Source organism: Schistocerca serialis, chromosome 7 (genome assembly GCF_023864345.2).
Source record: "Schistocerca serialis cubense isolate TAMUIC-IGC-003099 chromosome 7, iqSchSeri2.2, whole genome shotgun sequence".
NCBI lineage: Eukaryota > Metazoa > Arthropoda > Insecta > Orthoptera > Acrididae > Schistocerca > Schistocerca serialis.
The window spans coordinates 209,973,463-210,000,745 of NC_064644.1; the positions used below are offsets into that span (position 1 = coordinate 209,973,463).

At 45.1% G+C, this 27,283-nt stretch overlaps 1 protein-coding gene across 3 annotated transcripts in view; it reads left to right on the forward strand.

Moving 5' to 3' along the window:
* The window catches only part of LOC126412813 (cytochrome P450 4C1-like), a 510,424-nt gene that overhangs the window by 107,716 nt on the left and 375,425 nt on the right, over positions 1 to 27,283 (forward strand). For all 3 annotated transcript variants that reach the window (XM_050082602.1, XM_050082601.1, XM_050082600.1), the window contains exons 10-11: positions 5,248 to 5,419; positions 8,408 to 8,587. In XM_050082602.1, the coding sequence (XP_049938559.1) occupies positions 5,248 to 5,419; positions 8,408 to 8,587 (352 nt within the window). The remainder of the gene's footprint in view (positions 1 to 5,247; positions 5,420 to 8,407; positions 8,588 to 27,283) is intronic.

Sequence of the window (27,283 nt, forward strand, 5' to 3'; positions counted from 1 at the left end):
CAAAGGAAAGCGCATATACTTCAATGATGAATTTGAACCGTGCTTCTGTTGTATACTAGCCGCTAAACAGATCACACTCGTTAACTTTAGCAATATCAAATTTCAGCTAAAAATTCTGGTCACTTATGTTTCCTACTTTAGCTAATTCCTTATCCGCTACTGCTTCCGTCTTCCTTGCTTTACAGCCATGAGTCCGTCCGATTCGGAAGGCAAGTCACTAAGTGACGACTACAGCAATTAGGCAAATCTGTATTGCGTCTACACGCTCCCGACTATGGGTACGATAATACGAATCTTTCTCCCACGTCTGATAAAGTAACACGTGGTTGCTGTCAAAATATGAACAGAAGCCATACTACACGAACTGTTGTATGTACTTGCGTGTGCAGACTACTCAAACTTGACTTTAAGTTCAGCGATAAGTATTCTGGATAGGAAATTTTTAAGAATTCTGCACTAAATTTACTACAGTGTATCTGAACACTGATGACAGTTACTGACTTTTTAAGCGCAATTTTGAGCAGTCTGAAATGAACTGAATTGACTAATTCAGATCAGAATTTATTGGGATACAAAACTGTCAATAGTAGTACCCTTCATGGCTCAAATCGCAGGCTAAGAGTGAACCAGATTGCCACTAACATTGCCATGGTAAACATATTGTTATCCTGTGGAGGCAATATATCAATCAAATTTTACTCCTAAGAACTCTGATTCTTGGAAGTGCAGCGACTCTCAGAAACAGCAAGATTTTAAGTTCCGTACAACGCTCCAAAAACTTATTCATTATTCAGGAAGACACATTTTGATTAACGTTCCAGCAACCACCCACAACAAATTAAAAATGCTTAAGATTTTTTTACTTATTCCACGTCGTCCGGAACCGCGCGACTGCTACGTGTCAGGTTCGAATCCTGCCTCGGGCATGGATGTGTGTGATGTCCTTAGGTTTTACATCTACATCTACATTTATACTCCGCAAGCCACCCAACGGTGTGTGGCGGAGGGCACTTTACGTGCCACTGTCATTACCTCCCTTTCCCGTTCCAGTCGCGTATGGTTCGCGGGAAGAACGACTGTCTGAAAGCCTCCGTGCGCGCTCTTATCTCTCTGATTTTACATTCGTGATCTCCTCGGGAGGTATAAGTAGGGGGAAGCAATATATTCGATACCTCATCCAGAAACGCACCCTCTCGAAACCTGGCGAGCAAGCTACACTGCGATGCAGAGCGCCTCTCTTGCAGAGTCTGCCACTTGAGTTTATTAAACATCTCCGTAACGCTATCACGGTTACCAAATAACCCTGTGACGAAACGCGCCGCTCTTCTTTGGATCTTCTCTATCTCCTCCGTCAAACCAATCTGGTACGGATCCCACACTGATGAGCAATACTCAAGTATAGGTCGAACGAGTGTTTTGTAAGCCACCTCCTTTGTTGATGGACTACATTTTCTAAGCACTCTCCCAATGAATCTCAACCTGGTACCCGCCTTACCAACAATTAATTTTATATGATCATTCCACTTCAAATCGTTCCGCACGCATACTCCCAGATATTTTACAGAAGTAACTGCTACCAGTGTTTGTTCCGCTATCATATAATCATACAATAAAGGATCCTTCTTTCTATGTATTCGCAATACATTACATTTGTCTATGTTAAGGGACAGTTGCCACTCCCTGCACCAAGTGCCTATCCGCTGCAGATCTTCCTGCATTTCGCTACAATTTTCTAATGCTGCAACTTCTCTGTATACTACAGCATCATCCGCGAAAAGCCGCATGGAACTTCCGACACTATCTACTAGGTCATTTATATATATTGTGAAAAGCAATGGTCCCATAACACTCCCCTGTGGCACGCCAGAGGTTACTTTAACGTCTGTAGACGTCTCTCCATTGATAACAACATGCTGTGTTCTGTTTGCTAAAATCTCTTCAATCCAGCCACACAGCTGGTCTGATATTCCGTAGGCTCTTACTTTGTTTATCAGGCGACAGTGCGGAACTGTATCGAACGCCTTCCGGAAGTCAAGAAAAATAGCATCTACCTCGGAGCCTGTATCTAATATTTTCTGGGTCTCATGAGCAAATAAAGCGAGTTGGGTCTCACACGATCGCTGTTTCCGGAATCCATGTTGATTCCTACATAGTAGATTCTGGGTTTCCAAAAACGACATGATACTCGAGCAAAAAACATGCTCTAAAATTCTACAACAGATCGACGTCAGAGATATAGGTCTATAGTTTTGCGCATCTGCCCGACGACCCTTCTTGAAGACTGGGACTACCTGTGCTCTTTTCCAATCATATGGAACCCTCCGTTCCTCTAGAGACTTGCGGTACACGGCTGTTAGAAGGGGGGCAAGTTCTTTCGCGTACTCTGTGTAGAATCGAATTGGTATCCCGTCAGGTCCAGTGGACTTTCCTCTATTGAGTGATTCCAGTTGCTTTTCTATTCCTTGGACACTTATTTCGATGTCAGACATTTTTTCGTTTGTGCGAGGATTTAGAGAAGGAACTGCAGTGCGGTCTTCCTCTGTGAAACAGCTTTGGAAAAAGGTGTTTAGTATTTCAGCTTTACGCGTGTCATCCTCTGTTTCAATGCCATCATCATCCCGTAGTGTCTGGATATGCTGTTTCGAGCCACTTACTGATTTAACGTAAGACCAGAACTTCCTAGGATTTTCTGTCAAGTCGGTACATAGAATTTTACTTTCGAATTCACTGAACGCTTCACGCATAGCCCTCCTTACGCTAACTTTGACATCGTTTAGCTTCTGTTTGTCTGAGAGGTTTTGGCTGCGTTTAAACTTGGAGTGAAGCTCTCTTTGCTTTCGCAGTAGTTTCCTAACTTTGTTGTTGTACCACGGTGGGTTTTTCCCGTCCCTCACAGTTTTACTCGGCACGTACCTGTCTAAAACGCATTTTACGATTGCCTTGAACTTTTTCCATAAACACTCAACATTGTCAGTGTCGGAACAGAAATTTTCGTTTTGATCTGTTAGGTAGTCTGAAATCTGCCTTTTATTACTCTTGCTAAACAGATAAACCGTCCTCCCTTTTTTTATATTCCTATTAACTTCCATATTCAGGGATGCTGCAACGGCCTTATGATCACTGATTCCCTGTTCTGCACTTAAAGAGTCGAAAAGTTCGGGTCTGTTTGTTATCAGTAGGTCCAAGATGTTATCTCCACGAGTCGGTTCTCTGTTTAATTGCTCGAGGTAATTTTCGGATAGTGCACTCAGTATAATGTCACTCGATGCTCTGTCCCTACCACCCGTCCTAAACATCTGAGTGTCTCAGTCTATATCTGGTAAATTGAAATCTCCACCTAAGACTATAACATGCTGAGAAAATTTATGTGAAATGTATTCCAAATTTTCTCTCAGTTGTTCTGCCACTAATGCTGCTGAGTCGGGAGGTCGGTATAAGGAGCCAATTATTAACCTAGCTCGGTTGTTGAGTGTAACCTCCACCCATAATAATTCACAGGAACTATCCACTTCTACTTCACTACAGGATAAACTACTACTAACAGCGACGAACACTCCACCACCGGTTGCATGCAATCTATCCTTTCTAAACACCGTCTGTACCTTTGTAAAAATTTCGGAAGAATTTATCTCTGGCTTAAGCCAGCTTTCTGTACCTATAACGATTTCAGCTTCGGTGCTTTCTATCAGCGCTTGAAGTTCTGGTACTTTACCAACGCAGCTTCGACAGTTGACAATTACAATACCGATTGCTGCTTGGTCCCCGCTTGTCCTGACTTTGCCCCGCACCCGTTGAGGCTGTTGCCCTTTCTGTACTTGCCCAAGGCCATCTAACCTAAAAAACCGCCCAGCCCACGCCACACAACCCCTGCTACCCGTGTAGCCGCTTGTTGCGTGTAGTGGACTCCTGACCTATCCAGCGGAACCCGAAACCCCACCACCCTATGGCGCAAGTCGAGGAATCTGCAGCCCTCTGCGACCGCCCGGATCTTGCAGACTGAGGGGCAACCTCTGGAACAGGACAAGCAGCCATGTCAGGCCGAAGATCAGTATCAGCCTGAGACAGAGCCTGAAACCGGTTCGTCAGACAAACTGGAGAGGCCTTCCGTTCAGCCCTCCGGAATGTCTTTCGCCCCCTGCCACACCTTGAGACGACCTCCCACTCTACCACAGGAGAGGGATCAGCCTCAATGCGGGCAGTATCCCGGGCAACCAAAGTCGTAGTCCGATCAGGGGATGCGTGGGACGAGCTGGCCGTCCCCGACAAACCCCCATCCGGACCCCCACAGTGATGCCCATTGGCAACAGCCTCAAGCTGTGTGACCGAAGCCAACACTGCCTGAAGCCGGGAGCGGAGGGATGCCAACTCAGCCTGCATCCGAACACAACAGTTGCAGTCCCTATCCATGCTGAAAACTGTTTTGCAAAGAACGTCTGAACTAATCTACAGAGAGCGCAAACAAATCGACAAAATTTAGACGGTTATTAAAATAGAAGATTGCCTAGTAAATGCAGGATTGCTGCTACTTGCACACTGCTGACACTGCTCGGCGGCGGAAGGAGACTACGCGAATTTACACTATTCAGGTACTAAAACGCGATGCTACACTCTCAAATACTATAATACGCCCGAAATTTATGAATTAAACAATGCAAGTATCAAAAACACGTAAAGAAATTAAGAATTAAACTATGTAACAAATGAGTGAGCTAGGAGTATACGACTTGCTGCTGCAGCTGCTTATCCAATGGCGGCAGGGAGCACACTGACTGTGACCAACCGACACTGGCCGTTCAAAACAAAAACAGAAGACAAACGACTACGCGAATTTACACTATTCAGGTACTAAAACGCGATGCTGCAACTCTCAAATACTATAATACCCCCGAAATTTATGAATTAAACAATGCAAGTACCAAAAACACCAAAGAAATTAAGAATTAAACTATGTAACAAATGAGTGAGCTAGGTTTAAGTAGTTCTAAGTTCTAGGGGACTGATGACCACAGATGTTAAGTCCCATAGTGCTCAGAGTCATTTGAACCATTTTTTATTCCACGTCCGTGAGAAATATTACACTTAGGATCTGTGGAAGGTACTTTTTTTCTAAATTTGTATCATGTGTTCTTGTTTCACGCATATTCATCACCCTTGAGGATACCCTCGCTATGGTTCTGTGGAAACAGTGTATAGCTGATCTAATAATTAAACAAGAAAGCGTGTGTTAATATCATTATCTTTTTGCAGGAGAATGTTCATACCGAGTTAAAAGATGTATTTGAAAGAGATCATTTTAGAGGCCTCACAATGCAAGATCTACATAACATGAAGTACCTTGACATGGTAATTAAGGAGGCATTGAGGCTTTATCCAAGCGTGCCATTCATCGCCCGCAAGGTCACCAAAGATGTGCAAGTGGGTAGGTAACTGTTATCTGATTCAATTTCACACGGACATCTATTTTGATGATTGTAAACGTAATCAGAAGGATTGTGGTGTTCAATTAAATATAAGTGCTCCATTTTAGGTGACACACTTCATGAATTTATAATGTAAGTTACGTGTTTTCAGTACTTCAGTTCAGCTGACCTGCTATTCAGACTGTACACTCCATTAGTTTGCGTCCATAAGGTACGGGTCCATCAGGTGTTCTACCTAAAAATAGTGACTTCTGACAAAACAAAAATTTTACGGTAGGATAATGACGTTCATATATCATGAATGATACATATGGTCCACGCCTTGTGTTCTAGCGTAGTTACTGTAACTTCCTGGCAGATTAAGGCTGTATGCCGGACCGGTGATCGAACCTGGGAACTGTACCTTTCTGAGGTAAGTGCTCTTTCAACTGAATTACCCAAGCAGAACTCACGACCTGCCCTCACAGTTTAACTTCTGCCAGTATCTCATCTCCTACCTTCCAAACTTCAAGGGTTTCTCGTGCACACCTTGATGGCCAAGCATTGCAGGAAGAAAGGATAATGTGTATTCATGGCTTAGCCAGGGCCTGGGACATTGTTAATTTACATGTTCCACAAAACCGGTTATGCATAAAACAATAGTAACGCAGAATCTGACAAACAACGTGGTATTTAGTTCACCAAAAGCAATCCATTCAATCTCTTTACTATTTATTTTCACATCTATCTAGTTACTGTCATCTGCAGCTGTAAATACGAAATCTCATCTGTTGATTAAATCATTTCCTCTTTAATTCAACATGTTTGTTATGGCGTTAAAGATGATAAACGTAAAGTGTCATTCTACACTCCTGGAAATTGAAATAAGAACACCGTGAATTCATTGTCCCAGGAAGGGGAAACTTTATTGACACATTCCTGGGGTCAGATACATCACATGATCACACTGACAGAACCACAGGCACATAGACACAGGCAACAGAGCATGCACAATGTCGGCACTAGTACAGTGTGTATCCACCTTTCGCAGCAACGCAGGCTGCTATTCTTCCATGGAGACGATCGTAGAGATGCTGGACCGGCTTGCCATGCCATTTCCACCTGGCGCCTCAGTTGGACCAGCGTTCGTGCTGGACGTGCAGACCGCGTGAGACGACGCTTCATCCAGTCCCAAACATGCTCAATGGGGGACAGATCCGGAGATCTTGCTGGCTAGGGTAGTTGACTTACACCTTCTAGAGCACGTTGGGTGGCACGGGATACATGCGGACGTGCATTGTCCTGTTGGAACAGCAAGTTCCCTTGCCGGTCTAGGAATGGTAGAACGATGGGTTCGATGACGGTTTGGATGTACCGTGCACTATTCAGTGTCCCCTCGACGATCACCAGTGGTGTACGGCCAGTGTAGGAGATCGCTCCCCACACCATGATGCCGGGTGTTGGCCCTGTGTGCCTCGGTCGTATGCAGTCCTGATTGTGGCGCTCACCTGCACGGCGCCAAACACGCATACGACCATCATTGGCACCAAGGCAGAAGCGACTCTCATCGCTGAAGACGACACGTCTCCATTCGTCCCTGCATTCACGCCTGTCGCGACACCACTGGAGGCGGGCTGCACGATGTTGGGGCGTGAGCGGAAGACGGCCTAACGGTGTGCGGGACCGTAGCCCAGCTTCATGGAGACGGTTGCGAATGGTCCTCGCCGATACCCCAGGAGCAACAGTGTCCCTAATTTGCTGGGAAGTGGCGGTGCGGTCCCCTACGGCACTGCGTAGGATCCTACGGTCTTGGCGTGCATCCGTGCGTCGCTGCGGTCCGGTCCCAGGTCGACGGGCACGTGCACCTTCCGCCGACCACTGGCGACAACATCGATGTACTGTGGAGACCTCACGCCCCACGTGTTGAGCAATTCGGCGGTACGTCCACCCGGCCTCCCGCATGCCCACTATACGCCCTCGCTCAAAGTCCGTCAACTGCACATACGGTTCACGTCCACGCTGTCGCGGCATGCTACCAGTGTTAAAGACTGCGATGGAGCTCCGTATGCCACGGCAAACTGGCTGACACTGACGGCGGCGGTGCACAAATGCTGCGCAGCTAGCGCCATTCGACGGCCAACACCGCGGTTCCTGGTGTGTCCGCTGTGCCGTGCGTGTGATCATTGCTTGTACAGCCCTCTCGCAGTGTCCGGAGCAAGTATGGTGGGTCTGACACACCGGTGTCAATGTGTTCATTTTTCCATTTCCAGGAGTGTATGATTACGAACAGACATTTGTGATTTAGTAACTAATACCTTCTCCAGTTAAGGCAAAATAAGAAAAAATGAAGAACTATCACTATTTGTTGCATTTATGTCTTAAGCTAGCTGTAATTTCAGAGTGTGGCCAATCCGTTCTGTTGTTACTACTCACCTACCGGCAGCACGCTACTCCCCGTCCCCTTTTATACTGGCAGACCAGCCTCTCATTACAATTAATGTTCAACTCCACGTTACATAGGGTTGCCTTTTGATGATATATTGGTAATATTTGGAAGAGGATTATCATTACACGATTTTGCCATTCAGCCATCTGACACCTCTCAACAACCTTGACGTGAATCATCGAATTTGGGCTTTTTATTTTTGTGGCAACATATCCCAGACAAAACTATGAAGGTCTAGTGTGACTTTTACTGTATATTTATGGAAGTAAGAAAGATCTACCGACGACTTTCTCAACAAGAGCTGTTTACCTACCTCATGCGACAAGTACACAAAAATTTTGTTTAACATATATCACAGCTGGGAGGACCCTATATTTTGGTATAATTACTAAACAGTACGTAATTAGAACATACATTACAATCACAATTCCTTCGATATTTGTCCTTGGTAGACTCTCCTACATTCTGTCTCTCGGTACGTGGCGTTCTGTGTGTTAATCTTGCTATCACCCATTGAGTTTGGGTGACTTCTGTTGTGTGTAAACACTTCGCATGTTCGCAGGTGGGTACAGGATACCAGAGGGCGTAACAGTAACGATGCAGATCTGCCACACCCACCGCGACCCCGACCACTGGCCGGACCCGGACCGCTTCGACCCGGACAACTTCCTGCCGGAGAGGGTGCAGGGCAGGCACCCCTTCGCCTACGTGCCCTTCAGCGCGGGGCCCCGAAACTGCATAGGTAAGCCTTGCCCGAGGGTCGGACGGGGCCGTCAGAGATCGTTGCTTCCGAATAAAATCTTTCATGTCGGTAACAGGCAACAATAATACACGATGCGTTGTTATCTGTGTATAAAGATAATTACGAAGCCTTAGTATGGTCGTATCTTTGTTGCTGAGTAAGCACAAATATATTTTTATCTACACTACCATGCCAGTTGTTCTTATAATGATGTTGCTACACAGAACATACAGGGTGTTAAAAAAAGTATTACGTATTTTCAGATGTGATAGTGTGGAACAAAACAAGAAAAATATGTACAGTAAACGTGGGCTCTCAAATACATACCTTAAGAGCTGCGAGCGCCTGTTAATTTTCGCTACTGTGTAAAGTATCTCTACTACTGCATGCTCTTTGCAGTAAAGAAATACCTGTAGAATACACAGGAAACAAATGTGTCAATAATGAGTACATAAAGGAGAACACATTATTACGTTATTCTTTCAACAAAGATGAAAACCAGTCGACAGGTGCTCAAAAATTTTGTCAGAATCAGTGTATCTGTTTCAACAGTTTAAAATTTCATAGCCGTAAGTGTGAAATAGGATCAAATCAAAGTCGACATCAAATAAGAAACGGGCGATAATATCCTTTCTTACAGTATCAATAAATAGTCACATAGCAAAAGAGTACATGATATATGCCATGAGTAGCAAGCATCAGAATTTCAGGTCGCATATCAAACATACATAAGATGAATGCCAACCAACATACAACGATGTAGACCTGCATTTATCCTCCAGCCATTCCCGCTTAGCCATTTTGCCCTTTGCATTCCACTTAAGTCTTTAGACAACTGTATTCCCTGTCATTTTTATATTTTCTCCTTTCGTCAGTTAAATTCAGTATCCCCTGTGATATCCAACAAGTTGTACTAGTTACGCAATTTCAACTTTTTGTTGATGTACGACCAGCAATCCTTTTATTTCGTGAACAGTTTATTATAAATCTGTCACAGTTGCAGTACATATATTTTGGCGACTTGTTTCGAAGCGACGGGTTCATCCCCTAGCCTGAACGAAGGAGACTGCACTAAAGAGCCTATTCGTAAGCACAACCATCTCAAATTGGCAATAGATGCATCACACGTTGACGGTAGACAAATGCACAAGTGACATACGCTCACTGTACAAGTCAGGATCAACCTGCTGCTTCACCATTGAGTAGAACTGCATGCCATCGGCGAAAATGATCACGACTGTACTTTCCCCTTGCTTTCTGCTGTTCATAGTACCAGCACAGCAAAGCTAAGTTAATGTCACAATGTTAGATCAGTCAATCATCCAGACTATTGCCCCTGCAACTAATGATAAAGTTTTCGGGGACCACATGTATGTCTGGCCTCTCCACAGATACCCGTCCGTTGTGATTCACCGTTTATCTGTATGTTTGAGGTATGAAAGCTACCCTTCCTGGGGAAAGTCAGGCGTTCATTGTAGGGAGAGGGAGGGGGTCCTTTGGGTATACTTTGGATATACTAATGAAATATGCTTACCTCTAAGGTATAGCAACAACGGGCCTTGAAACAAAATATTGACTGAGTAACTACCAATCGTTTAAGAAATAATAAGCTTTGTGTACTTACCGACAAATTTATTTTTTGAGGCCCATACATCCTCAAACTCAACCAATCAGTTGTACGTAAAATGGAACTTCAGGAATCCTACAACCACTTGGATAAATTTGTGCAAACACCCATGGATCCTACCGCAAATGTCTTTACGTGGTATAGACAAACTGGTGTATCCTGTACTCGCTAATTTCACAGACAAAATGCTACTCGTTCAGCCAAAGACAAACAAGCAAGAACTGTCGCTGCGTTTACGTTCAATTTGACGATGGGTTTGAACCAAAAAAAATGAACCAGTTCACAGGTAGGCTGCGAAATATTACGTAGTGCTTCATGTGGTGCCACGGTGCACTATTAACTGCCATAAAGTGCCCTCCGCCACACACCGTTGGGTAGCTTGCGGAGTATAAATGTAGATGTAGATGTAATAGATACTGTATTTTATGTAGTCATAGCGGTATCCATATAAGTGTGTGGCGTGCATAAGTATAAAAGGGCATGCATTGGCGGAGTTGTCGTTTGCGCTCACGTAATTCGTGTGAGGCTTCCAACATGATTATGGCCACACGACGGGAATTAACAGGGTTTGGACACGGAATGGTAGTTGGAGCTAGACGCACGGGACATTCCTTTACGGACATAGTTAGGGAATTCAATATTCCGAAATCCGCAGTGTCCAGAATGTGCCGAGAATATCAAATTTCAGGCGTCAGGTCTCGCCACGGACAACGTAGTGACCGACTGGCTTGATTTAATGACCGATAGCAGCGGTGCTCGGTTAGAGCTGTCTGTGCTGACAGACCAGCAACACTGAATGAAATAATCGCAGAAATCAATGTGGGACGTACAACTAACTTATACGTTAGGGCAGTGCGACGAAATCTGGCGTTAATTGGCTATGGCAGTAGATGACCGACGCGAGTGCTTTTGCTAACAGCACGATATCGTCTGCAACTCCTCTCCTGGGCTCGTGACCTTTTCGGTTGGACCTTAGACGACCGTAAAACTATGGCCTGCTCAGATGAGTCCCGATTTCAGTTGGTAAGAGCTGATGGCTGGGTTCGAGTGCGGCTCAGTCCTCACGACTTCATGGACCCAAGTTGTCAACAGCGTACTGTGCAAGCTGGTGGTAGCTCCATAGTGATGTGGCTGTGTTTGTGTGGAATGGGCTGGATCCTCTTGTCCAACAAAACCGGTCATTGACTGGGAATGGTTATGTTCGGCTATTTAGAGATAATTTCCATTCATTAATGGACTTAATGTTCTCAAACAGGGATGGAATGTTTATAGATGACAAATCGCCATGTCACCGGGCCACAGCTGTTCGCGATTGTTCTAAAGAATATTCTGGACAATTTGATCGCCCATTATGAATCCCACAAGCATTTATGGGACATAATCGAGAAGTCATTTCGTGCACAGACTTCTGCTTTGGCACCACTTCCGCAGTTATAGAAGGCTCTATAGGCAACATGGCTCAGCAGGGACTTCCAACGATTTCTGGAGTCCATGCTACGTGGAGTTGCTGCACTAAGCAGGCAAAAAGGAAGTATGAATTGATATTAAGAGGTATCCCACGACTTTTGTCACATTGGTGTACAGATTCGTTGACAGTGAAATGGTTCGTGTTTGGTTTTGCACGATACACATTTGCTGAATTTGTATTCGGTAACATGCCTGTTGTGCAGACAACATACACATACACACACAAATCTGAGGAAAAGATTAAACACTGATGTGTATATAACGGGTGGCCAGAAACAAGTTAAAAAGGTTGTAATGATGTTGCAGGGTAGGTTATGCTGAAAAATAATTGGTAAGAAAAACATTCGTTACTTTGCACCATTTCCAATGTAATTAGCTTTGATGTTAGCCAAACTGATCACCGGGCGCAAATTCAAGCACTTGCACGCGCTAAAATTCGCTAATGTGCAGACATCTGTGGGTCCGCGGGGTTAACATTTGTCGAATGCTCATTACCTGTTAAAATTTGCCTTTTTCAGGAGTGATAAATTCGAGCTAGGTGAGCAAAAGCTACTTTTGTTCGGTCTGACGAAACCAAGTGAAGAACACGTTCGGCAACACTGTCTCTGACAGGCTACTTGAAACTGCATCGACCTGATTAATTCGTGCCCACCTCAGTGTTTCAGTTTTTTCTCTGCGTCTGACACTCTTCCTATAAACACATCAGAAAATTTGCTGCCTGTCGTTTCCTGCACGGTTGTAACTGCGCCGCGAATTTGACCTTGCCTGTCTGTGTGAATTGTCCGTTGTGCGTCCACGTGTCCACATTTCAATAACTACCTGCAGTCCAGAGTAAAATAAACATTAATGGTTTATTTGGGCCAAGCGTATTTGGTGCTACTAGCCTACCTAAAAATATACTACTCGTAAAAGCTATAAGTATCAAGTGAACACTGGCGTAATTTTGTTGCGTACACTGTTCTCAGCCATAAACAACGTTGGTAGGCGTGATTTTTATACTTGGAAGATGATGTCTACTCAGATTTCGTGCCTGTCGCATAAGAGTGGCACTAGCAGTGACACTACCAGGATGCAGATCAGGTTTGCTTTATAAATACACGCTGTAACTGTAGTGACAGTGAGGTCGGACGTGGTGAGTTGCTGTTGGTCAAGAACGCCTTTAAGGCGACAAAGACGACATTATCAACACCTCACTGACTTTGAAAGAGTTCATGTAATAGGGTTGCGAGAAGCTGGATTTTCCTTCGCGATATTGCTGAAAGTTTTGGCAGGAATGTAGCCGCTGTACATGATTGCTGGCAACGGTGGTCAACGGAAGTAACGGTAACAAGAAGAGCGGGCTCCGGACGGTCACTTGGTGCTACCAAGAGGGAAGACCATTGTGTTCGGCGTATGGCTGTGAAGCATCATATTGTTTGCAGAAGTAAGTCGAGCAGCAGTTCCACCACAGTGACACACTGAACTGTTACAAATCGGCACTTCAGGGGCAGCTCCTAGCCAGATGTTGTGTAGCGTGCTATCAACGACCCAAAACCACCACAGTTTGCGACTTCGGTAGAATCAATCGAGATCTCATTGGAGGGTGGTGCGCAGGTCTGTTGTGTTGTATTATAGCGACTGGTTCTGCTTCGATGCTACTGACGGCCGGTATTGGTTAGGAGGAGGCCAAATGAGCTTTCTGCGGCTTAAACGCACTGACCTATTCCTCGGGTTATGGTGGGGGACAGATTTCGTATGACAGCAGGAGTCCTCTCGTGGTTATCCTACGCACCATGACTGAAAATCTGTAAAATTAGTCTGGTGATTCGACGGGTTGTGCTGCCATTCGTTAACAGACTTCCAGGGGGTGTTTTCCAACAGGATAAAACTAATCCACATACCGCTGTTGTAACTTAACATGCTCTACAGAGTGTCGACATGTTGCCTTCGCGTGTTCGAACACAAGATCTGTCTCCAATCGAGCACATGTGGGACACCATCAGGCGATAACTCCAGCGTCATCCACAACCAGTATTTAACCGTCGCTGTATATACCGGCGAAGTGCAACAGGCCTGGAACTCCAGCCGATAAACTGACATCCAGCGTCTATACAACACAATGCATGCATGTCTGCATGGTTATGCTCATCACTCAGGCGGCTACACAGGTTATTAATGTACCACCATTTCACATTTTCAGTGGCTTATCTTTCGCTCACATTAACCTGAGATGTCGCAGTGTTAATCATTGAAACATGTTACCTAGACAGACGTATTCACGAAATACAAATACTTGTATAATTTTTTGGTGCTGCATTTTTTTTCGTCAGTGTGTAATTTATTTTGTGTGCGTTTACGCATTCTTTATTTGGGTAATATAGTATGTTACATCCAAGTTCTCCTTACATTTAAGGCTCAGTCACATAATTCTGTGACAACAGAGACGTTTGACATTGGCTATCAGAATAGTTTTAATATTTCAGATACTTCAAGAGCATAATACCGCAATTTGGTTGGTGTGAATGATGACGTCTTTGTTTTTCTGCGAAATTTTAAAGGGAGTATACTCGCACATTGGAAAACATGAGTTACAGACAGAAAGTCAAGTAATGTACTGTGACCAGATACTTACTCTCATTAATTTCATCATCAACATTTAATTCAAGCCTTCCATAGGTAAAGTTAGGCGTGCTTAGTAGAAATTACTCTTTCAATCTGAAGCCTGGTATCCTTTTGTGCGTGGGTGGTTATACTGTAAACTTTTTACCTACGTATGTAATAGCCATATAATAAACTGATTCAGCAGAAAGGCGGTTTAGCTACGTAGTGTGTTAAATGTTAATCTCATAAGTAAACGTCCAGCCAAAATTGTTGACCCTTTTCCTCTGACTGGCTGTGTTATCGTTACCTGGTCTGCGTCGGAAATCACATATTTGACCTATGTAGCACAAAAAGTGTTTCACTTATTTCAAATTCAAATGAAATTAAAAAACATGCTAGACACAGTTTATCTGAAAGCAGTTCTCTTGTAAAACTTTTCTCTCTGAACTATGTTCTTCTCCGAAAGTTGCGGATTACACATTCATACATACGTCTCTATTTTTCTTTATGGGTGTATCTTTTTGTAAGACAGGGTATACCCAACTTGTACAGAGCTACAGTACTTAAGTGTAGGTGTTACAGCCACTGTTGAAGAACGACGTATGTCAAGTTGTCGACAGCAGCAGTTTAACTTCTGGCTGTAACTGCCGAACATGAACAATTATTGGATATTATGTCACAATTTCTTAATACATTACCTACCGACAACCCACTTCACGGCAATCTCCTGCTCCGAAAAAATGTTGCTAACATACTAGCTTTCGTGCAATTCACTCGGTGCCGGAGTACCTACTGGGCATTGTGTCACTAAACCACCAACTTACCGCGCTTGTGTTCGCAGTGGCATCTTACGAGAGACAGCGGCTCCAAGTATCTCTGCCAGCATGTTAGAAGTTCTCACCATCTTCCTTGATTTAATTCGTGGTTTCGGTTCCAGCTTTGGGGAGAGATCAATACAGAAGAAATAAAACACAAAGTAACGACAACATTTTATTTCAGTTAGATCAAATAATATGCAACAGCGATACCATGTTAGAGAATTTCCGTGTCAGCGATGTTCTTGTTATTCATCGACATCACCTACATTATCCTTTTGATATTTTTTGTTCACTACATAAACTACACCAAAGGATGGAAAATTTAATAGAGTACCATTCAAGTATGCCTGAAAATAATAGTAATAATAATAATAATAGTAATAATGATAATAGCAATAATATGTTTAAGACTTATGTAGTCACTAAAAATGAAAATTGTACTGGGAACGTTGGAGACATCTGTACTGGAAAATATTAGAAGAAAGAGTTATATAGAAATATGGATCAGAAAACAGACTGGAATTACTATGGCTATAAGGCAAATGAAAAGGTGAGCAAGCTAGGTGAAAAGACGTCTACGGACGAAGGAAGTTCTTACCTGGATTAGAAGAGATCAGAAAAGTCAGAGAGTGCGACTCAGTGAAACGCCAATACTTGACATTGGCAAACATTTACAATCAAACTCGATGAATACCTAAAACTTGCACCGCAAGTATTGCGGAAATAGAAAGTGATACTGATGTATAGTTTTCACAGAATGGAATAATAGTCAGGGGCCCGAACTGCTAGCCAATAAATAGATAATGATATTTCGAAAGTGCATTTTTTGTGCAATCGTAAACTACTCGTACTTAAAATAGAACAATGCTTATTGACATTAACAATCTAATAGTAGGATCAATTAGAAGGCCAATGGCGTTTGTTACAGGATTCTAATGCGAGTCCTTTACGAGATACCGCATTTTGAAAAGCTCATACACCGACACTTACACAATACCTGTGGTAGCACACACTAAAGAACAACACAACACGGTACACTAGTTAATTGGATTCTGACCAGTAACGGTACAACTGACCATCACACGTTTTGGTCAAAATGACCACCGGCAGCAGCAGTACACTCTTCCAGTCTGGTATGGAACGATTGCTTCACACGTGCTAGCGTTTCAACGGAGATGTCGGGGCAGGCTGCACCAATAAGCCGTTGCATAACATCAGCTGTAGTTGTTATGTCGTTGTAGACGGCGGCTTTCAGCTTTCTCCATAGGAAAAAAGTCCTCAGGCGTCAAATCCGGCGAACAGCCTGGACTAGGCGCAGGTGCTCTGCGTCTAACCCAAAGAGTTGGAAACAATTCGTGAAGACATGCTGTAGTACTTCGTGCACAGTGCTCTGGACAACCATCACGTTGGTACCACAGGTTCTTCCTAGTCTGCGGAGGAATGTCTTCCTAGCAGCCATGGAAGATGGATGGTCTGTTAGGAGGCTGCGATACTAGTGCGCCTTCAGTTTTCCGCCTATGAAAAACGGGCCATGGGCTGAGCTTCACTATCCCATAATACACGTTTACACTCCACAGATACTGACGTTCCGCCTGACGAAGCCAACGGGGATTGTCACCGGACAAATAGTGTATGTTTCTCTGTTTACCTGGCCGTGATTGGTGAATGTGGCTTCATCACTAAACAAGATACATGACTGCTTGAACTGTCACACACTACCTGACTAGCAAGTCGCGATGCACTGAAGGAACACAGGAGCACCTGTAGGCAAATATAACAGCGTCGTACATAGCAACTACTCAGGCTGAATGGCACAAACAAGTGTCGGTGTGGGAACTTTGCACAATATGATATCTACATAGTAAAAGTCTTGCACTAGACTCCTGCAACAAACACCACTGACATTCTAATTTACCCTACTTTTAGTTTGTTAGTGTCAATAGAGACTTAAAGTGTTTGTTTGCACAAAAATACGTTTTCTATTTTTGCAATCTGTTTATCGGATAACAATCCGAGCCCCTGCATACCAATACATTCGGTGAAAACCGCATATCAATAGCATTTTCTATTTGTGGAATTCTTTTCACTGAAAGTTTCAAGTGATTCACCCTATGTATCTGGAGATTGTGATGCATGCAGTAGTGTACAGGAGACTTCATCAAGTGGATGGAAGTAAAATGGCTGACAAACACGATGATCGCTGTAACCTCATTTGCAATGATTCTGTTATTATAGCCTGTTTCCTCACAGTCCTTGTGTCACACATAACTGTGCTTGTGACGTATGATTTCAGGATCTTTTTCCTCGTACGCGCAGTTTACTTTTGCGCCAAATATGTCGTCTTCCATTCCACCGAACCTCTTCTATTACGATTTATTCCAGCGCGGTGCTTGTAGGATAAACTGCAGGAGGTTAGAAATAACTACCAATACTCATGTGAGTTACATCTGTATCAGCCATCCATCTTACCATGTCAAGGCTGTATACGTTTAAGCCTCCCGTCTATTGTATTTAATTGGAATTACATGAAACTGTGTCTAGTGAATACGCTATTAATTGAAACGCCCTCTCATATGCACGAAGGTAAAAAAGGTCGTGGGATACCTCCTAACATCGGGTCAAATTCCATTTTGCCCGGCGTAGTACAGCAACTCGACGTGGCATGGTCTCAACAAGTCGCTGGAAGTCCCCTGGAGAAAGCTTGAATCATGCTGACTCTATTGTCGTCAACAGTGGCGAAAGTGTTGGCGATACAGGAATTTGTGCACGAACTGACCTCTTCATTATATAACACAAATATTCGGTGCGATTCATGTTGGGCGATCTGGATAGCCAATACATTTACTCAAACTGTTTTTCAAACCAATCGCCAACCACTGTGACCCGTTGACATGGCACATTTTCAAATAACTTCCGGGAATTCAGCCAGGTAACACTTTCAGCGACCGCCGATATTTCGGCGGGAGAACACCCCGCCATTTTCAAGGCAAACTGCAACGGACAGGCGGCGTACATGCAAATTTAATACCTCGGTCCTCGGACCCAAGCAGGAAAGATAACACACACACACACTGAACACTAGTGCCACCAAAGATGGCCAAAGTCAGAGCTATCGATAGTGAGACTATGAATTCGCCGGTGAGGTAGCATTGAGTCTGTCCCTCTGTTTCTTGACAAGGGAGAGAGCCGGATTCCAAACAGAGTTTAAACAGAAACCTCCATCCCTGTTAACAAGGTTGCTCGCTAATTTAATCTCAACTGCCTCCCGAATCACACTGTCCCAATAGCTGGACGTGCATGCCAATATCTCGGTCTTATTATATAACATGGGGTGACCAGTATCCAAGCAATGTTCGGCAATAGCAGATCTATTAGGTTGCTGTAATCGTGTGTGCCGTTTATGCTCAGTACATCTGTCCTCCACGGTCCTGATAGTTTGACCAATATATGCCATGCCGCAGCTACAAGGGACACGATATACACCCGCCTTACACAGTCCAAGATCATCCTTAACGGAACCCAAAAGTGCTCTAATTTTAGATGGAGGTCGGAAAACGCATTTCACATCGTATTTCCGTAAAATACGACCGATCTTATTGGACGTGTTTCCTACGTAAGGCAAGAAGGCAGTAGACTTAGGTGTTGACTCAGAATTATCATCAATCACCTGATGTACAGTTGGTCGATAGCGCAACGCACGTTCAATCTGTCTATCACTGTAACCATTTTGACGAAATGTAACTTCAAGATGGGACAGCTCAGCTGGCAAAGTCTCAGCGTCAGAAACGATATGTGCCCTGTGTACCAAGGTACGAAGTACCCCTTCACGCTGAGCCGAATGGTGACAACTATTAGCTTGTAAGTACAAGTCGGTGTGAGTACGTTTCCTGTAGACTGCATGTCCCAATGATCCATCATCCTTCCTCCTAACCAACACGTCGAGAAAGGGAAGGCAACCATCCTTTTCCACCTCCATCGTGAAACGAATGTTCGGGTGGATCGAGTTCAGATGTTCTAGAAAGACATTCAAATTCTCCCTACCGTGAGGCCAAACAACGAAGGTATCGTCAACGTATCTATAGAAACAGGCGGGTTTTAAAGGCGCCGACTCCAATGCACGTTCCTCGAAGTCTTCCATAAACAAATTTGCGATCACAGGAGACAACGGACTACCCATCGCAACTCCATCTGTCTGCTCGTAATACTGGTCATTAAATAAGAAATAAGTGGATGTCAACACATGCCTAAAGAGATTAGTTAAATCAGCACCAAACCTGGCTTCAATTAACCGCAACGAATCAGACAGAGGAACACGAGTGAAGAGAGAGACCACATCGAAACTCACTAAAATATCAGAGTCATTCAGCCTCAGTCCCTCCAAACGACGTAAAAAATCAGCTGAGTTCCTGATATGATGTTCACACCGTCCTACTTGTGGACTCAACAGAGAAGCAAGATGCTTGGATACACAATATGTCGGGGCGCCGATGTTACTCACTATAGGACGGAAAGGAACCCCTTCCTTATGAACCTTTGGAAGGCCATATAACCTAGGGGGAACCGCACTATAGGTGTTAAGCCTCTTGATTGTGTCCTGCGACAAACCACTTTTCTTCAGGAGGCTGTTGGTCTTTCTCTCAACACTTTTCGTGGGGTCAGCATCGATTCTGCGATACGTTGAATCAGATAGTAAACGTTGCATCTTCTGTACATAATCACGTTTATTTAAAACAACGGTGGCATTGCCCTTGTCAGCAGGTAAAATAACAATACTGGGATCAACTTTGAGAGAGCGTAAAGCAGCCCTCTCTGCTGCTGTTACATTACTCTTGGGTGGACGAGCCCTAGTCAAAACACGGCATGCCTCCCTCCTAACTTCCTCTGCAGCGTCAGGAGGTAGTTTGCAAACTGCCTGTTCAATTGAACTAATAAAATCAACTACCGGCAAATTCTTCGGAGTGGGTGCAAAATTCAATCCCTTCCCTAGCACGGATAAGGTTGCGTCGTCAAAAGATTTCTCTGTGAGATTTATCACAGAACGTCGAGATATAACATCCGACTCCGCGCGATGAAAACGTTCAAACTTTGCCAAATGCCGGGCAGTAACGGAGTTGTACTCCCAGTCAGCTTGGGTCCATGAGGCACCGTCCAACCAATCCCAAGTGAAATCAGACACTTCAGATGCAACCATTAAATGAAAACGATACAATTCTTTGGAAACAGAATCCGAACGTCGACGAGTAAAACGAATCCTTTCGCGAACAAGAGCCAAGCCAGCACGTTGCTTAATTCGATTGGCGGCAGGAGAATTAATATGGTGCACAATCTTAGCAAATGTTGGGACATGATTTTCATCACGACACCTCAATAAAAACGACAAAGCACATTGCAGTCTAACACGACAGCTACGAAGTTTATCCAACTTACGTAAACACCGATACATTTCCTCCCCGTAGAGGTAAACAATGTGAGACCTGAGTTTCTCCTGGCGTATACAACTTTCAAATAACTTCCGGGAATTCAGCCAGGTAACACTTTCAGCGACCGCCGATATTTCGGAGGGAGAACACCCCGCCATTTTCGAGGCAAACTGCAACGGACAGGCGGCGTACATGCAAATTTAATACCTCGGTCCTCGGACCCAAGCAGGAAAGATAACACACACACACTGAACACTAGTGCCACCAAAGATGGCACGGCAACCTTATCCGTGCTAGGGAAGGGATTAAATTTTGCACCCACTCCGAAGAATTTGCCGGTAGTTGATTTTATTAGTTCAATTGAACAGGCAGTTTGCAAACTACCTCCTGACGCTGCAGAGGAAGTTAGGAGGGAGGCATGCCGTGTTTTGACTAGGGCTCGTCCACCCAAGAGTAATGTAACAGCAGCAGAGAGGGCTGCTTTACGCTCTCTCAAAGTTGATCCCAGTATTGTTATTTTACCTGCTGACAAGGGCAATGCCACCGTTGTTTTAAATAAACATGATTATGTACAGAAGATGCAACGTTTACTATCTGATTCAACGTATCGCAGAATCGATGCTGACCCCACGAGAAGTGTTGAGAGAAAGACCAACAGCCTCCTGAAGAAAAGTGGTTTGTCGCAGGACACAATCAAGAGGCTTAACACCTATAGTGCGGTTCCCCCTAGGTTATATGGCCTTCCAAAGGTTCATAAGGAAGGGGTTCCTTTCCGTCCTATAGTGAGTAACATCGGCGCCCCGACATATTGTGTATCCAAGCATCTTGCTTCTCTGTTGAGTCCACAAGTAGGACGGTGTGAACATCATATCAGGAACTCAGCTGATTTTTTACGTCGTTTGGAGGGACTGAGGCTGAATGACTCTGATATTTTAGTGAGTTTCGATGTGGTCTCTCTCTTCACTCGTGTTCCTCTGTCTGATTCGTTGCGGTTAATTGAAGCCAGGTTTGGTGCTGATTTAACTAATCTCTTTAGGCATGTGTTGACATCCACTTATTTCTTATTTAATGACCAGTATTACGAGCAGACAGATGGAGTTGCGATGGGTAGTCCGTTGTCTCCTGTGATCGCAAATTTGTTTATGGAAGACTTCGAGGAACGTGCATTGGAGTCGGCGCCTTTAAAACCCGCCTGTTTCTATAGATACGTTGACGATACCTTCGTTGTTTGGCCTCACGGTAGGGAGAATTTGAATGTCTTTCTAGAACATCTGAACTCGATCCACCCGAACATTCGTTTCACGATGGAGGTGGAAAAGGATGGTTGCCTTCCCTTTCTCGACGTGTTGGTTAGGAGGAAGGATGATGGATCATTGGGACATGCAGTCTACAGGAAACGTACTCACACCGACTTGTACTTACAAGCTAATAGTTGTCACCATTCGGCTCAGCGTGAAGGGGTACTTCGTACCTTGGTACACAGGGCACATATCGTTTCTGACGCTGAGACTTTGCCAGCTGAGCTGTCCCATCTTGAAGTTACATTTCGTCAAAATGGTTACAGTGATAGACAGATTGAACGTGCGTTGCGCTATCGACCAACTGTACATCAGGTGATTGATGATAATTCTGAGTCAACACCTAAGTCTACTGCCTTCTTGCCTTACGTAGGAAACACGTCCAATAAGATCGGTCGTATTTTACGGAAATACGATGTGAAATGCGTTTTCCGACCTCCATCTAAAATTAGAGCACTTTTGGGTTCCGTTAAGGATGATCTTGGACTGTGTAAGGCGGGTGTATATCGTGTCCCTTGTAGCTGCGGCATGGCATATATTGGTCAAACTATCAGGACCGTGGAGGACAGATGTACTGAGCATAAACGGCACACACGATTACAGCAACCTAATAGATCTGCTATTGCCGAACATTGCTTGGATACTGGTCACCCCATGTTATATAATAAGACCGAGATATTGGCATGCACGTCCAGCTATTGGGACAGTGTGATTCGGGAGGCAGTTGAGATTAAATTAGCGAGCAACCTTGTTAACAGGGATGGAGGTTTCTGTTTAAACTCTGTTTGGAATCCGGCTCTCTCCCTTGTCAAGAAACAGAGGGACAGACTCAATGCTACCTCACCGGCGAATTCATAGTCTCACTATCGATAGCTCTGACTTTGGCCATCTTTGGTGGCACTAGTGTTCAGTGTGTGTGTGTGTTATCTTTCCTGCTTGGGTCCGAGGACCGAGGTATTAAATTTGCATGTACGCCGCCTGTCCGTTGCAGTTTGCCTTGAAAATGGCGGGGTGTTCTCCCGCCGAAATATCGGCGGTCGCTGAAGGTGTTACCTGGCTGAATTCCCTGAAGTTATTTGAAAGTTGTATACGCCAGGAGAAACTCGGGTCTCACATGGCACATTGTCATCCATTAATATTCCGTCGTTGTTTGGGAACCCGAAGTCCACGAATGGGACCAAATTGTCTCCACGTAGCCGAACATAACCATTTCCAGTCAATGACCGGTTCAGTCGGACCAGAGGACCCAGTCCATTCCATGTGAGCACACACGGAACCAACACCAGCTTTCACGATATCTCGTTGACAGCTTGGGTCTATGACTTCGTGCGGACTGTACCACACTCGAACTCTAACACCATCTCTTACCAACTCATATCGGGACAGACGGTCTTACAGCCGTCTAGGGTTCAACCGACATGGTCACGAGCCCTGGAGAGGCACTGCAGGCTGTTAGCAAAGTACTCGTGTCGGTGGTCTGCTGCCATGGCACACTGACGCCAGATTTCGCCGCACTGTCCTAACGGGGACGTTCACCGTAGTTCGCACACTGATTTCTGCGGTTGTTTCAGTCAGTGTTGCTTATCTACACTACTGGCCATTTAAATTGCAACACCAAGAAGAAATGCAGATGATAAACGGAGATTCATTGGACAAATATATTATACTGGAACTGACATGTGATTACATTTTCACGCACTTTGGGTGCATAGATCCTGAGAAATCAGTACCAAGAACAACCACCTCTGGCCGTAATAACGGCCTTGATTCGCCTGGGCATTGAGTCAAACAGAGCTTGGTTGGCGTTCACAGGTACAGCTGCCCATGCAGCTTCAACACGATACCACAGTTCATCAAGAGTAGTGACTGGCGTATCGTGACGAGCCAGCTGCTCGGCCACCATTGAACAGACTTTTCAGTTGGTGAGAGATCTGGAGAATGTGCTGGCCAGGGAAGCAGTCGATCATGTTCTGTATCCAGAAAGGCCCGTACAGGGCCTGCAACATGCGATCGTCCATTATCCTGCTGAGATGTAGGGTTTCGCAGGGAACGAATGCAGGGTAGAGCCACGGGTCGTAACACTTCTGAAATGTAACGTCCACTGTTCAAAGTGTCGTCAATGCGAACAACAGGTGACCGAGACGTGTAACCAATGGCACCCCATACCATCACGCCGGGTGATACGCCAGTATGGCGATTACGAATACACGCTTCCAATGTGAGTTTACCGCGATGTTACCAAACACGGATGCGACCATCATGATGCTGTAAACAGAACCCCGATCCATCCGAAAAAATGAAGTTTTGCCATTCGTGCACCCAGGTTCGTCGTTGAGAACACCATCGCAGGCGCTCCTGTCTGCGATGCAGCGTCAAGTGCAGCCGCAGCCACGGTCTCCGAGCTGATAGTCCATGCTTCTGCAAACGTCGGCGAACTGTTCGTGCAGATGGCTGTTGTCTTGCAAACGTCCCCATCTGTTGACTGAGGGATCGAGACGTGACTGCACGATCCGTCACAGCCATGCGGATAAGATCCCTGTCTTCTCGACTGCTAGTGATACGAGGCTGTTGGATTCCAGCACGGCGTTCCGTATTACCCTCCTGAACCCGCCGATTTCATATTCTGATGGTACGCATTTCTCCTCCGTACACGAGGCATCACAACAACGTTTCACCAGGCAACGCCGGTCAACTGTTGTTTGTGTTTGATAAATCGTTTGGAAACTTTCCTCATGTCAGGACGTTGTAGGTGTCGCCACCGGCGTCAACCTTGTGCGAATGCTCTGAAAAGCTAATCATTTGCATATCACAGTATCTTCTTTCTGACGGTTAAATTTCGCGTCAGTAGCACGTTTTCGTGGTGTAGCAATTTTACTGGCCAGTAGTGTAGAAGAACTGATAACTCCACGCAGAGCCGTTGCTCTCGGTCGTTAAATAAAGGCCGTTGGCCACTGCCTTGTCCGTTACGGGAGGTAACGTCTAAAATGTAGTATCTCGGCGCATTCTTGAGATTGAGGTTCTCGAAATATCGAATTGTCTAACGATTTCCGAAGTGATTGTCCCATGCATCTAGCTACAACTACCACTACGCGTTGAAACTCTTAATTCCCGTCGTGCGATCATAATCACATTATAATCCTTTTCACATGAATCACCGAGTAGAAGAGACAGTTCTGCCTATCATTCCCCTTTTGTACCTTGGGTAAACGATACTAAAGCCATCTTAGACATGGAATCGGTGTCCCTTACTTTGTCACCTCAGCGCACACTGGTATGCAAAACCTAAGAGGGGGAAGTAATTTTTGCGTGATGTGTCACTGCCAAGTAACGTACGAGGGTAATCCCAAAAGTAAGATCTCCTATTTTTTATAAGTACAGAACTCTGTTTTTGTGGCTGTTGGTCACACTGTTTTGAAGAGTGTTTCACGCGCTGTGTGTGAGCATGCGCACGCCGCTCTTGGGCGCCCAGTCTTGGCTTCGCAGCCGTTGAGAATGGAGTTCCCGTTGGATGTTACCGCCAAGTGCGAATTGCTGGCAGTTATTCGGTTTTTGAACGCAAAGGGCATTGCGCCAATTGAAATCCATCGCCAATTGACGGAAGTGCATGGTGAGTCGCGCATGGATGTCAAAAATATCCGTTAGTGGTGTAGAGAGTTTGCAGCTGGTCCGACCGAAATTCGCCACGAACAAAGGAGCGGGAGACCGTCAATTTCTGAGGAGACACTGTCGAAGGTTGAGCAAAGCTTGCGTGAAGATCGGCGGATCACCCTGGAAGATCTCTGCACGTTGGTTCCTGAGGTTTGCTGAGGCACCACTCACAGAATTTTAACGGAAACATTGAACTACCGGAAGGTGTGCGCAAGATGGGTGCCACGCATGCTGTCTGAGGAGCACATGCGGCAACGAGTTGAAGCTTCCCGCGCATTTCTTCACCGCCTTGCAGCCGAACAGGACAACTTTTTGTACTCAATTGTCACAGGTGACGAAACTTGAACATACCACTTTACACCTGAGACCAAGCAACAATCACGCCAGTCCGTAACTTTCTGAACAGCACGGCGGCGAGCTGGTGTGACATGGGCATACAAAAACTGCCACAGTGTCTACAAAAATGCAGCGACAGAAATGGTGATCATGTCGACAAATAGCTAAATGTTCAGGCTGTAAAGTGATGTGAACCATTGTAGAAATAAACGGGTCTATGTACTTATAAAAGATAGGAGATCTTACTTTCGGGATTACCGAAAGAACTGCTTCAGTATAGTACAGAATGTAAGTGAAAGAAATATGCAGTGACACTAGCAGAGCTGACATTTCTGTTCAGAGACAATCATTACACTGAAGGCATGGTGATTCGTAACGGTCTCGTGGACATTACAAACGATGCGACATGCTTCTTAATAGTGCATGTGTTCACTACGGGCGGCAGTGCTTGCTCAGTAGTGACTTCTCATGCTGGCCACAATGTTGACAATGAGTTCTTGTGGTAGGCCGTTTCATTACTCGACCAAAGCGGCTGACAAATGGTAGATGGTCTTTAGTGCGTGGAAACCTACTTCAATTCGGCTCTCCAACGCGGCCCACATGGGATGTAAGTCGGGAGATCTTACAGGCCATTCCATTCTCCGAATATCCTCGAGTTCTGAGAGCTCATCCACCTGCGCTGTTCGATGCGGTCGTGCATTATCATCCATAAAAGAGAAGTCAGGATCACATGCACTCGTGTGGAAGGAATACAGTGTCACAATGACGTCGACCAGTGAATGTACCGTGTTCCTAGATTTGGTGGTCAGTGCGCTCACGCAACATTATGCCTCCGCATAGCATAAGACCTGGACTACCAAAACGATCATGTTCGACAATGTTCGTGGCTGCAATGCGTTTTCGCACCGCTCGGCACATGAGGGTGCGTAGAGAACTACTACGCTGTCAATCTGCTCTCGTTTGAGCAGGCCACGCGATCCCACTCGTTGTTGTTGGTGTCCCTCTGCTCTTGGCACATGAGTTCTTTTGAAGGATGCATTCGGCGCTGACTTCATTGTTATGGATGACAATGAGCGACGGCATCGGGCAGTGAGCGAAAGAGGAGGATAATTTGGAACTTGAGAATGGTTCAAATGGCTCTGAGCACTATGGGACTTAACTTCTGTGGTCATCAGTCCCCTAGAACTTAGAACTACTTAAACCTATCTAACCTAAGGACTTCACACACATCCATGCCCGTGGCAGGATTCGAACCTGCGACCGTAGCAGTCGCGCGGCTCCGGACTGAGCGCCTTAACCGCGAGACCACCGCGGCCGGCACGTGAGAATGTTCGGCGAATAGAATGGCCTGCCCGTTCCCCCCATTCAAATCCCATCGATCACGCGAGGCATGGGATGGGAAAGCTTATTACAGCTAGTCCACATGCTCCGACTACCCAGCAGTTGTCAGCCGCACTGGTCCAGGAATAGAAATACCTACCACAGGAACCCCTTATCAAATT